Raw genomic sequence first — 12530 nt, forward strand, 5'->3', positions numbered from 1 at the left:
TCCTAGTGAGTAACGGCACGGCCAAGGGTCGCCAAATGGGTCGACGACATAAGGGTCGACGGTCGACGACCCGAGGGTCGCCAAATGGGCCGCCAAATGGGCCAAGAGGGCCGGGTCGTTACAATAAAAAGGCGCCAAGTATCGCCAAATGGGCCTCCCCCAGGATGACGTCAGTCGCGACCGGACTCGCCCTAGGAAACACACAATGGAAGACAGTTTGCCAAGTATTTCTGCTCATCTTTCCGATTGGCACAAGGAACGAGCCACAGGACTGAATCCGACAATCGCAAAATGCAGCTGAGCGGCATTGGCTTATGAGCCAGTTAGTGATTACAGATCATAGTCCGATCGGACACTATGACATTTGTCCCGAACGGGCTACATAGCCGCCAAAGACACATCTTGTCCAATCAGTCAGACTTGCAGCCTCCTTTGACTAGACTTGAAGGGGGTGCTTGTGATGCGGCGTGTGATGCGACGATAAGGAAGACCCTACCTGGAACGAGTCAATTGCCACAGTGTAGGTCAAAGTCAAGATGGTCAATACCAGGGCTTAAGCAAGGATCGACTACATCCGAGTGGGAAGAGGTTCATCGACCGATCGGAGGGATCCTTGTTTGATCGGCCATTTGAGTAAACGAGCATAGTTAACCTGGTCAGTAGGAAAACAAGCTAAGCGGTCGAGAGCCCAAGCCAAGCGGGCCACCCGTTTGCTCGGAAAATGGCATTGGCATTATATAATGAATCGATAACATGATAAGAGAGGAAACAACGGATAATTAATAAAGGAAGGAGAAAATCAAATAAAACACTCTATCTATCATTAAATGAGAAGAAGACAAGACAAAGATATCCTCTGTCGGTAATCAATATCATTAAACAGAAAAAGATGGAGGGTCGCCCCAAAAAGTATAAAAAGAGCATATCAGGTATGAGGAAAGGTAAGAAAAATCTTTTTCCTCAGTACTTACTATTTTTCTCTCCTTTTTCTGACTTGAGCATTGAAGGGCCAACGCCATAGACTCATTCCTTGATTTTAGTTTTGTTTTGTAAAAAATGAGATTTTCATCCCATCAATAAAATTACCACCTTCTAACTTTTCAGTTTCACATTTTCGGATATGATCATAACTTTTTGAGCTCATTGTTTCTCTTCTCAATTATATGCCTCAATTGTAACATGCTTGAAAGGTTTAAGAGTTTTATTCACCTAAAAACGAAGTCCGAGAAGGAAAAAGTACAGAGGGATTGTAAGGGGTGATATGTCAAATGGCCATAGGTCATGGAATATAGGAATGTCAGTTTCAAATCATGTAAATGATCGTGCTAGCATTGATATTTCTGTTATACTGGTGTGCTAACATTACCAGAAGAATCCATATTAATATATATAAAACATTAAGTATTTGATTTTGACAGACACCAGATGTTAAAAAAAATAATATATTTAATATAGACACGTATATATCCGTTTATGAAAATGACAATAACCAAGCATGACAAACAATCAATACTCATGATTATTTTAATCATTTATTTGAATTCTATAATTATTTTTTAATAGAAATTGATGTGAATCGTTAAGAAAAATAACTCACCTTTTTAATAGAAGTTTTTTTTTTTAAAAAAAAACATAAATTGCCAAAAGAAAATTCTCTATTATCTAAAAGAATTCTATTAAAAATATTTTTTACTGAATCTAATTTAATTATTTTATAAAAAAAGTTGATCGAAATTATTTTATTAAATCTATTATTTGATTTGATCTAATAGTCACGGAAAAGCATGTATTTTGAATAAAGACAAGACAATATTTTCTTAATTTGGAAGTATACAGTAAAATATATTAAAATGTTAAAATTTATGATAAATTTAGTGAATTTATTGGATAGTAGTTCGAAGTTAATGTTCTTCAGCTTGCCGCAACTATAAGGCAAGTCATCGTCCAGCGAAGGAGATCAGCAAGTAGGGTCTCAGCGTCCATCAAAAACTTCCTATCCTCGTCCCGATGGCACCGTGCAATTCGCTTCCCGATGGCAAGCTTGTCTTCTTAGCAATCTACACCGCAGTTGTCGCCGGCATCGTCTTTTCTGCCCTTGTAATCCTCTCCTCCCTCGCCGGCGATGTGGGTGGCGGAAGGACGTTCTACTTATTCGACAGTTGGCTCTTTGCTTCTGCGTCTTCTGCTTCGCTATCATCATCACCTCCTCCTCTTTCCCCTCCACCGGGTAGTTAGTAATTAAAACACTTGTCTGTCTTATTTGATGTTTCTCATTATCTATTACTTCCTGCATGGTTCCTTGTATTAATATGGACTCATGTAGTCCATTTGTGCTCCTTGCGTTTAAAATTCATGTCACTGTTTATAGATCCATGATCCGCACATTGTATATGCTCACCTTACAGATGCATTTATTTCTTGGGTCTAGCTTCTTGCAAGAGTTGTCTTTTATTTTCTCTCCAGGAGTCCGATTCTGACAAAAAGAAAGGAGAAATAAAGTCTTAGGAGTGATATAAAAAAGGCCACTGGGACAACTTTTCTTCTATGTCATTTCAAGTTCTCTTGACTCATAAATACTCTTGTTTCTATCATCATTAAATGTGTTGCCTGATTGGTGATTTAAGGCATTTCATTAAGAAACCGGTTGCTGCATAGAATGATTTTAGATGATCACTCTTGCTATCTTTTAATTTCTTTTCAATTGATGGAACCTTCTTTAGCAACTCAGGATCATACTAAGGAATGAAGGTTTTGCAGTTGCTTTGCTTATTGAATGGGGATCTATCTTATATTTCTTGTTATTTATAGGTTCATAACAGTTGACGTTTCAACAGAATGAGCTAGAATCTGTGGCATTATGTTCTTCTAAGCAAAACTATCTTTGGATTCTTATGCTTTTCTTGAATTTTCAATGGATTTTTATGTTACTACGTCTGAGAAAGATCTTATTCTTACAGGTACTACAACACCGAAGCGACAAACAGAGCCTTCTAACATGTATACAAGAGCCATATGGGATGTACCACTTGATACTAAAATGCCTGAGTTGAAGTTGTTTCAGCTAACTAAGGATATGGTGAAGCATCGTGCACAAGACAACATTATTATTGTGACATTGGGAAATCATGCATTCATGGATTTTATCATGAATTGGGTCAAACACCTAACAGATCTTAATATCAATAACCTTCTTGTTGGTGAGTTAGTCACCTTATAACATTGCTAGTATGTTATTGTGAAGAAGTTTATAACAATCAAATGAGTCCTTTTTGAACAGGTGCAATGGACACCAAACTATTGGAGTCTCTTTATTGGAAAGGGATTCCGGTTTTTGACATGAGTAGTAAAAATGGCAATGAATGATGTTGGCTGGGGTTCCCCTGGATTCCACAAAATTGGAAGAGAAAAAGTATTGTTGATTAATGCTCTCCTACCTTTTGGCTATGAGATACTAATGTGTGATACGGATATGGTTTGGTTAAAGGTATATATTGTCATTTTTATTTTGATAGGTTAGAGATCTTGTTTGCAGAAGTATGAAACTAGGATAAGTAAAATAGGGTAAACTAATTCCTTTGATGCTTGAACTCTTCCACTACCGATCGATACCCATGTCAATCACTAACACTTGGAGTGATCACTGTTCTAGGCAGTAGAACTCTAAAAGATCGGCAAAGAGACTGGGGCCACCTTAATTTAGCTGAAAATTTAGGAATGGCACCTTAGTGATAGAAAATAGAAATGTGGTTGGGAAATTGGTATGGGATGCTACCTTGTCTTCCTCTCCCATTGCACTCCCTCGTTTGCACACTCCATCCTCATCGCATGGTTGTTGACCTGCTAGCTTTCACACCACCTGCTCAAATTAGTCACACACTTTATTTCCCCCCTCACACACACGCACACTTTATTTCCTCCCTCTTGCTCACTGATGTCGTCCTTGTTTTCTCTACCTTGCCTGTCCCCATTGACATTGCACTCCTCCTCCCAAGCTACCTTGTCGACATCACTGTGCCTACCACCCTAGCTGTGTTGGTTGTTATTCAGAATATCGTACCAGTTCCCCTGTACAAAAATTTTGTACAAGTCTTGAACCTTTCCTAACAACCTATTGTGCTCTTTAGAAATTAAATTAGGAATCGCAAACAGAACTTAACATTATTGATTCCAAATTTAACTTATCTGTTCTTAGAGGTTTAGACTTGGATCGCAAACGATGCTTAACATTATTGATCCAAATCCACCCGTATTACAAATTTGATTAAATATTTATTTCAGAGATCGACTCTCAGGTCAAACATAGCGAGACACTAGGCCTTCTTAGATATGAGATCATCCACCACTGCCTCGATAAAGTCTTTCAAAGAAATTCAATATTTAATCTCCTTATAGTAACCCTAGGTTTAACCAATAAGTACAATCGAATCACAAGATCAAAAAAATAAAAGAAACACAAATTCGAATCACAAATCTGAAACCTAGAATCACTAGCCTCTTGTGTTTGGTATTTCAAAATTCATATAAAGAAAACTAGTATGATGCGGAATAGAATTACTAGTTATACCTTTCTTTGTAAGCAACAACCTCTTGATCTTCTATCGTATTTCTCTCCTTATCTCGGACGTCATGTGGGCGACAATCTACCGAGATGAGATCCACCAAGACTCCTTCCTTTTTGCAAGTTTCGGCCACCAACCTCCAAGCTCCAAGGGATGCTAGAACAAAGTCTCCTTTCTCTCCTTCCTTTCCAAGCAAGATCCGGTCATCACAAAAACTCCAAAAGAGGATGCCGCCGGCCATTAAAGAAGAAGAGAAAGGGAAGACTAAGGGTCGGCCACACCAAGGAAGAAAAAAGAAGAATAGAAGAGAGTTATCTTGTTGTAAGGTGAGGCACTTCTACCCTCTCTTTTATATTCCTTGGTCTTGGCAAATGAGGAAAGTTTTAATAAAAATTTCCTTATTCTCTTTGCCAATGAAAGGAAAATTTAATTAAAATTTCCTTTAATCCTTTATTATGGCCGGCCACCTCTAGCTCCACAAATAAGGAAAGTTTTAAACACAAAATTAAAACTTCCTTATTTATTTCCGAAAATTTTAAAATAAAAAATTTCTCTTTTACATTGTTATAAAAGGAAACTTTTATAAATTAAAATCTCTCTATTAAAACATGTGGATGATTACAAAAAGGAAAATTTTAATTAAAATTAAAATCTTTCTTTTCATCTAAAAATAAGGAAACATATCAAACATTTCTCTTAATCCTTTGTAGAAAGCTATAAAAGGAAAGATTTATAATTTTTTAAAACTCTCTTTTAAATCATGAACATGGTTACAAAAAAAAGGAAAGTTTTATCAAAAATTAAAATCTTCCTTTTAACTATAAATAAGGAAAGACATCAAATCTTTCTCTTAATCCTTGGTAGAAAGCTATAAAAGGAAAGATTTAAATTTTAAACTCTCTTTTAAAATCATAACTTCCACATAAGGAAAGATTGTAAAATAAAATCCCTTTTATTTAATTATGGCCGACCACCTAAACTTGGGATCCAAGCTTTGGCCGGCCACCCACTTAGCTCAACCCTTTGGCTTGGCCGGCCCAAGCTTGAGCTCCAAGCATGGCTTGGCCGGCCACTTAAGGGTGGGTAAAAAGTTAGGTTTTTGGTGGATATAAGATTTTATAAATAAGAGGTTACGATAGGGACCGAGAGGAGGAATTGGTTTTGGTCTCCCGATGAAATTAAGCTTCCCGTGTTCGCCCCGAACACCCAACTTAATTTCATCAATAATAATTCATACCACTAAAGAATTATTATTGAACTACCGCATCAATCCCAAATTACATTTTAGGCTCCTTCTTATCATGAGTGTGTTAATCTCCCTGTGTTTAAGATGTCGAATGCTCACTAATTAAATGAGTTACTAACAACCCACTTTAATTAATATCTTAGTCCAAGAGTAGTACCACTCAACCTTATTGTCATGTCGGACTAAGTCCACCTACAGGGTTTACATGACAATCCTTATGAGCTCCTCTTGGTGACATTATCAACCTAGATTACTAGGACACAGTTTCATTCTATAATCAACAACACACCATATAAATAATATCATTTCCCAACTTATCGGGCCTATTGATTTATCGAACTAAATCACACCCTTTGATAGATAAAAGAAATGAATATTAAGCATACGTGCTTGTTATTATATCATGATTAAGAGCGCACACTTCCATAATAACAAAGGTCTTATTCTTTTATTTAGTCAATATAAAAAGAACTTATCTTAAATGGTCCAGCTCAATACACTCTGAGTGTACTAGTGTAATTTTATAGTCAAGATAAACTAATATCAAATTACACTACGACTATTCCAATGGTTTGTTCCTATCCATCTTAATCGTGAGCAACTGTTTATAATTTATAAAGAACTGATAACATGATCTTCTGTGTGTGATGTTAGGATCTTAGATGGCTAGAGGGGGGGTGAATAGCCTCTTAAAAACTTAAACACAAATTTCTACAAGGAAACTTGTTAGCACAGCGGAATTAGGAAACTAAAACAAAGAAGAGACAAGATACTAACACACGAATTTACGAGGTTCGGGGATAACTTGCCCCTACTCCTCGGCGTGTCCGTAAGGTGGACGACCCCTTGATCTTCGGTAGATCGTACCCCGGATAAATTCCGGCTAAAGATCCTCCTTCTCGGTGGAGTAACCTCTCCACAAAGTCTCAAGAAATATATATGTTAAAGCACAAGACTTACAGAGCTCGGTGGCACAGAAGAATGAACTAAAGCTTACAACCACGCGAGGATCAGTGGAAACAGTGAACTTCACAGACAGCAGTTTCTCACCCGAGAGCTCAAGAACTTAGCACACCACGACGATCAACAGAACGTTTTTCACTTTTTTTTTCTTTCTTTCTTGTTGTTCTTTCCTCTCGCTTTTTACTGCTTCTTAAGCCCCTGTTCTCCGCTGTCACGAATCGTGGTCAAGCTGCACAGAATCATCGCTGCAGCCAATCCCTCTTCCTCCTTACTGGTTCTCTGAACTCACACCAATGAAATCACAGTCTTCACTGGTGTCTTCTGAGCTCGAACCAATCACCAGGAGTCAAGCGGATCGCAGCCAGATCACACCAGTAGTCGTTGATGCCTCAAATGCACCATGCGCCGCGAATCACAACAGAAAGGCCATTTGTCGTATTCCTCTTATGGACTTAATTTGAAATTAGGCTTGGAATGATACCTGTGATCCTGCAAACTCAAAAGCTAATAGCACAGAGGGTTATATGAATCAGGCAGATCAAATGCAGTGGAGGAATCGCAGAAACAAAACTGATTGTGTGTGTGGATCGGTCACCGATCGATCCATGGACCGATCAGACATATCTGATCGGTCCAGCGGCCTGAACGGTCGTGGAGACCGATCAGGGCAGTGGATCGGTCTCCACGACCGATCCTCGCCTTCTTCTCTTCGCAATACCATCTCCGATCGGTCCAAGATCGATCGATGTGCTCTGATCGATCTGCCCGATCAGATTACACTCGATGTGCATCGAGTGTTTCTGATCGGTCACCGGACCGATCAATGGAACTTCCTGAAGCTTTGGATCGGTCTGCCGACCGATCCACTGTCTTATGTATCACTGGATCGGTCTGCCGACCGATCCAATGTACCATGGAATGTCCACTTAGGTCTCTCTCACCTAATTCGGTCCAGAGAACGAGCTCCCGAGCCCTCTCTGACCTAGTCCAGAGAATGAGCTGCCGAGCCCTCTCCGACTTCGTCTGGTTCAGAGAACGAGCTACCGAGCCCTCTCTGACCTAGTCTGGAGAACGAGCTACCGAGCCCTCTCCGACTTCGTCAGGTCCAGAGAACGAGCTACCGAGCCCTCTCCGACTTCGTCCGGTCCAGAGAACGAGCTACCGAGCCCTCTCTGACCTAGTCCGGAGAACGAGCTACCGAGCCCTCTCTGACCTAGTCCGCGTGCCAAGTTTCCAACTTGGACTTTTCCCTTCCACTTGATCAACCTTGATCAGTAATCAAACCGAGTTTAATTAACATCTGATACAAACTTAAATCCGTGTCAACATCAAAACAACAGCCAGGTCAGACTGTATCAACATGTGACACTACACACCATGTTATCTACAATATAAATTAATTGAACAACTGCACTTAGCATAAATGTAGACATTTGACTAATGTGATTCTTATTTCTAGATAAATGTTTATATAAAAAGCTAGGCTTTTAGAATATACTCTAACAATTTTCCACTTATACTAAAAGACTATGTTGTCATATACCTTGCCATATATGTGATTTCCAACTCTTCAACATGCTCATCAAAAGCTCTTGCCTTAAGGGCCTTAGTGGGCTCGTGGTTCCTTCGAATTTGTTTACTTTCCTTATGGGCTCGTGGTTCCTTCGAATTTGCTACTGCACCACTTATTATCACAATATACTGTAATAATTTTTGAGCAAACCAGGAATCATATCTAAGTCCATCATGAAGTTTCTGAGTCATTTAGCTTCTATGGCTGCCTCAGAGGCTGCCATATTCTTAGCTTCCATAGTGGAGTCTGAAAAAGCACCAATGCTTATCACTCCTCCATAGTTATGATTTCACTTCCTAAAGTAAATACAAAACCCGGAGGTCGACTTACTATTGTCCCTATTTGATTGGAAGTCAAAAATCCGTGTAACCTTCAGGGAGCAAATCATCTGCTTAGTAAACCAGCATATAATCTTTAGTCCTTCTCAGGTACTTTAATATATGCTTTACAGCAGTCCAATGTCCCTGTCCAAGGTTACTTTTGATATCTGCTAACCATGCCCACGACAAAACAGATATCCGGTCTTGTGCACAACATAGCATACATTAGGCTTCCGATAGCCGAAGCATAAGGAACTGTCTTCATGTTCTCTATCTTCTTTGATATCTTCGGAGACATCTCTTTAGATAAAGCTACTCCATGCCTAAAAGGTAGAAAACCTTTCTTGGAGTCTTACATGTTAAAACGAGCTAGGATCACATCGATATATGAAGCTTGGAATAAGCACAATATTCTTTTCTTGCGATCCCTTATTACTTTGATCCCGAGAATATGTGCACATTCTCCCAAGTCTTTCATATTGAATTGCTTGGACAACCATACCCTTACTTCCGACAACACTTTAATATTGTTTCCAACTATAAAAAATGTCATCTACGTATAGTACAAGAAATACCACCACGTTTTCATCACATTTCTTGTATACACAAGACTCATTCGGACACTTAATAAATCCATATGACTGGATTACTTCACTAAGTCGGATGTTCCAAGACCTTGAAGTTTGCTTCAGTCCATAAATAGATCGATTGAGCTTACATACTAGATTTTCTTTGCCCTTTACAATAAACCCCTCTGGTTGCTTCATATGAATGTTTTCTTCAAGACTTCTGTTAAGGAAAGCTGTCTTGACATCCATTTGCCAAACCTCATAATTCATATGAGCAACAATAAATAAGAGTATCCGGATAGACTTAAGCATGACTACCGATGAAAAGGTTTCCTCATAATCGATACCCTTTTCCAACAAGCCTTGCTTTGAAAGTTTCTACCTTCCCGTCTGTCCTTCTTTTTCTATTGTAGACCAAATGACTTTTAAATCATTTGGTGATTCTACAAGCTCCCAGACTTTATTAGAATACATATATTCTAATTCTATATTCATTGCTCTTTGCCAAGATACTGCATCTTTATCTTGGAGCGTTTCATCATATGTCCGGGGATCAAGTTCATGTTCACCAGGGATCAAGTCTAAAGACTCCCAAAACATGAATCTTTCAGGTTGCCTAACAACCCTCCCACTACGACGAGGCACTATCTGTGGTTGTGAAATTAAACCAACCAATGGTTTGAACCAGATCAGGATCTAAAAGGACTAACCTGATCTAGTTAAACCAACCAATGATTTAAACTAGACCTCGGTCTAAATGGACCAAACTGGTCTGATTAAACCAACCAATGGTTTGAACTAGACCGGGGTCTCAATGACCCAATTATTCAAGTCCATGCCTAATTAATTGAAATATTAAAAAATAAAATTCAATTTCCAATTTAATTTAATCGTAAATTAATTAAACCATTTTCTAATTAATTACAAAATGCATTAATTAAAAAATTACACTAACGCTATCGGCTTTGGCATTAATTTCAACATGCATGAGTTTCAAAAGTTTTTTTTTTATGCATTAATAAACCTTAGTTTAATGCATTAATAAACCTTAGTTTAATGCATTAATAATAAACTTAATGGTTGTCAAAAAAAACTTTGCCGAAACATATACATGAAACTTAATGCTTGATACGAAACCTAATGCTTTGATTTTTGTTCGCTACCACCCACAATGCTTTTCTCTTCTCCGTCGCCAGCACCCACGCTACCATCACCTCTGACCCCCTTCGCCCATCGGTCATAATTGGAGGACTGACCTCCTAATCGTCCACCTTCCAGAAATGAAGACAAACTCCGTGGTTATCATTTGCTGCACTCGAGGTTTGGTGATGGCTGTAGATCGAGATTGTGCTCAACGACGAGCCCGACGACGACAGAATCCGATAGAGCAAACTCCGTCGACGATTCCTCCGACGATGAACAGGCGCATACCATTTGAACAGATCTACTGGCATATCTTGCACAGATCCTTTTATAGTAACATGATCTACAAGCATAAGAGATCTTATGCTTTCAAGGCAACATGATCCTATAGCAAGCAGAAAGATAGTGATCTATCATGCATTCAACGTTTACTGTCATTGTTGATCTAAATGTATGAAATATATAAATACAAAATTTGTAAAACTCACCGTGATCTCCCGTAATAGATCTTGATCTTCGCTTGTCGTTGGAAGAACGATCACGAATGAATCGGAAAGCTCTTCAAGATTCCACGAACCAAATCTCAAGCCTTCTCTTGTGTTCTTCCTTCACTCTTATGATGAACTTATCACGACCCGGAGGAGTCCCTGTCCGAAGAAATTTCGGCAACATCTCCCCTGTACGGCGGACAATTTGAAACTTTACTACATCATCATATACCTCAGCCACAAGCGCCTAGAATAAATAACAATAATAAACAAACCACAACATATAGACATCCACGCAATTTAATAAGCAATGATAATAAGACTCAAAATCCATCCTACTCAACTACACTCATAAAGCTCAAAACTGATATCCTACTCCACTACACTCATAAAACACAAATCACAAAGAACTTACCTCTTTTTCCCTCTAGGCAGGCATGCAGTAAAACAAGTCCGAATGAAAGTCATCGACAAATATAGCAATCCATACAGGATCCAAAGTATCCAAAACATAACAAGTCTAAACATAGTCAATTAAAGAAAACTCAAGGACCAATAGACGTCCTCGTAGTCTGCAAGGGACTAGCGACTGGAACTCCTCCGGACAACATCAACCTGAAAATAATAAATATCCACGGGGGTGAGTCAACTCCTCAGCGGGTAACAACTGATATGCATAATAAAGAATATAACAACTAGCACTAATCATGCGTACAGTCTCCTCATACAAGAAAGATAAATGCAACTGAGGAATACAGGAGAAAACTATACTAACCAGGATCAAGGTATAAGGATAACAGGTCGTCAGATAATCATATGCATCCATATAAACGCAGCAAGTAAATGCAAACACAAGCAATAAACGTGATCACGATGCGATGCCAACGACACGGTCACCTCGACGCCACCATCTCACACACAATGGTGAGTCCGAGTGGGTAGGGTGACAACCGTGCACTCGACATCACCGCCTAATGAGTGACCGAGGTGGACGGGATGTCGAGTACACCCTCCTACCCCAAATCATAAATGGGGAGCTCGATGCTCATCTCCGATGAGTTTGCTGACGCTACGCCACCACTACCCATGAGCGGACCAACGAGCCAAACAGAGTCCAACCACTTGCCGGCTATCACGCTGTTACACTAAACCAGCGGAGCCAAACAGAGCAGAACCGTCTCCAGACCAACGGAGCCAAACAACAGAACTGTCACACACCTGTCTGATCTACCACTAACCCATGAGTGGTGGTGTGTACGGATACATGTAACTGGCGATGTGCTCGACAATAATGGAGCAGACTATCGCACAGCATGCAATCATGCAAGATGATGCATAACACTAAACATGACAATATCATGAACAGCATAACAATAACCAGATATATAAATACAAACGTGTATCACAGGACAAGGAATCAAATCAAAAGATACACAGATTAGATAGGGTATCAAATAAACCTAGGTCCTGGACATAATATATATCATGGATGTGTCACTACCCCTATAAGCATGTATGATCAGGTCAATAATAACATGATGTGCATAACAATAAACAAACAAGCATGTAACAGGTCGGGTAGTGATCAACCGAAGCAAATGAGAACATAATCATTGTTATATGTTAAAAACATTATTATGCATATCAAAAGACATAAAGTCAAAGTACC

The 12530-nt window shown here is 39.1% G+C and overlaps 1 protein-coding gene across 1 annotated transcript; it reads left to right on the forward strand.

Annotated features, from left to right (window-relative positions):
• Nucleotides 1-1937: 1937 nt before the first annotated feature.
• On the forward strand, nucleotides 1938-3453 carry LOC122009754 (arabinosyltransferase XEG113-like). Its single transcript, XM_042566072.1, has 2 exons — nucleotides 1938-2227; nucleotides 2958-3453. The coding sequence occupies exons 1-2, from the start codon at nucleotides 2008-2010 to the stop codon at nucleotides 3215-3217; spliced, it is 480 nt and encodes a 159-aa protein (XP_042422006.1). The 5' UTR covers nucleotides 1938-2007; the 3' UTR covers nucleotides 3218-3453.
• Nucleotides 3454-12530: the final 9077 nt, after the last annotated feature.

This window comes from Zingiber officinale, chromosome 1B (genome assembly GCF_018446385.1).
Source record: "Zingiber officinale cultivar Zhangliang chromosome 1B, Zo_v1.1, whole genome shotgun sequence".
NCBI classification, from domain to species: Eukaryota; Viridiplantae; Streptophyta; class Magnoliopsida; order Zingiberales; family Zingiberaceae; genus Zingiber; species Zingiber officinale.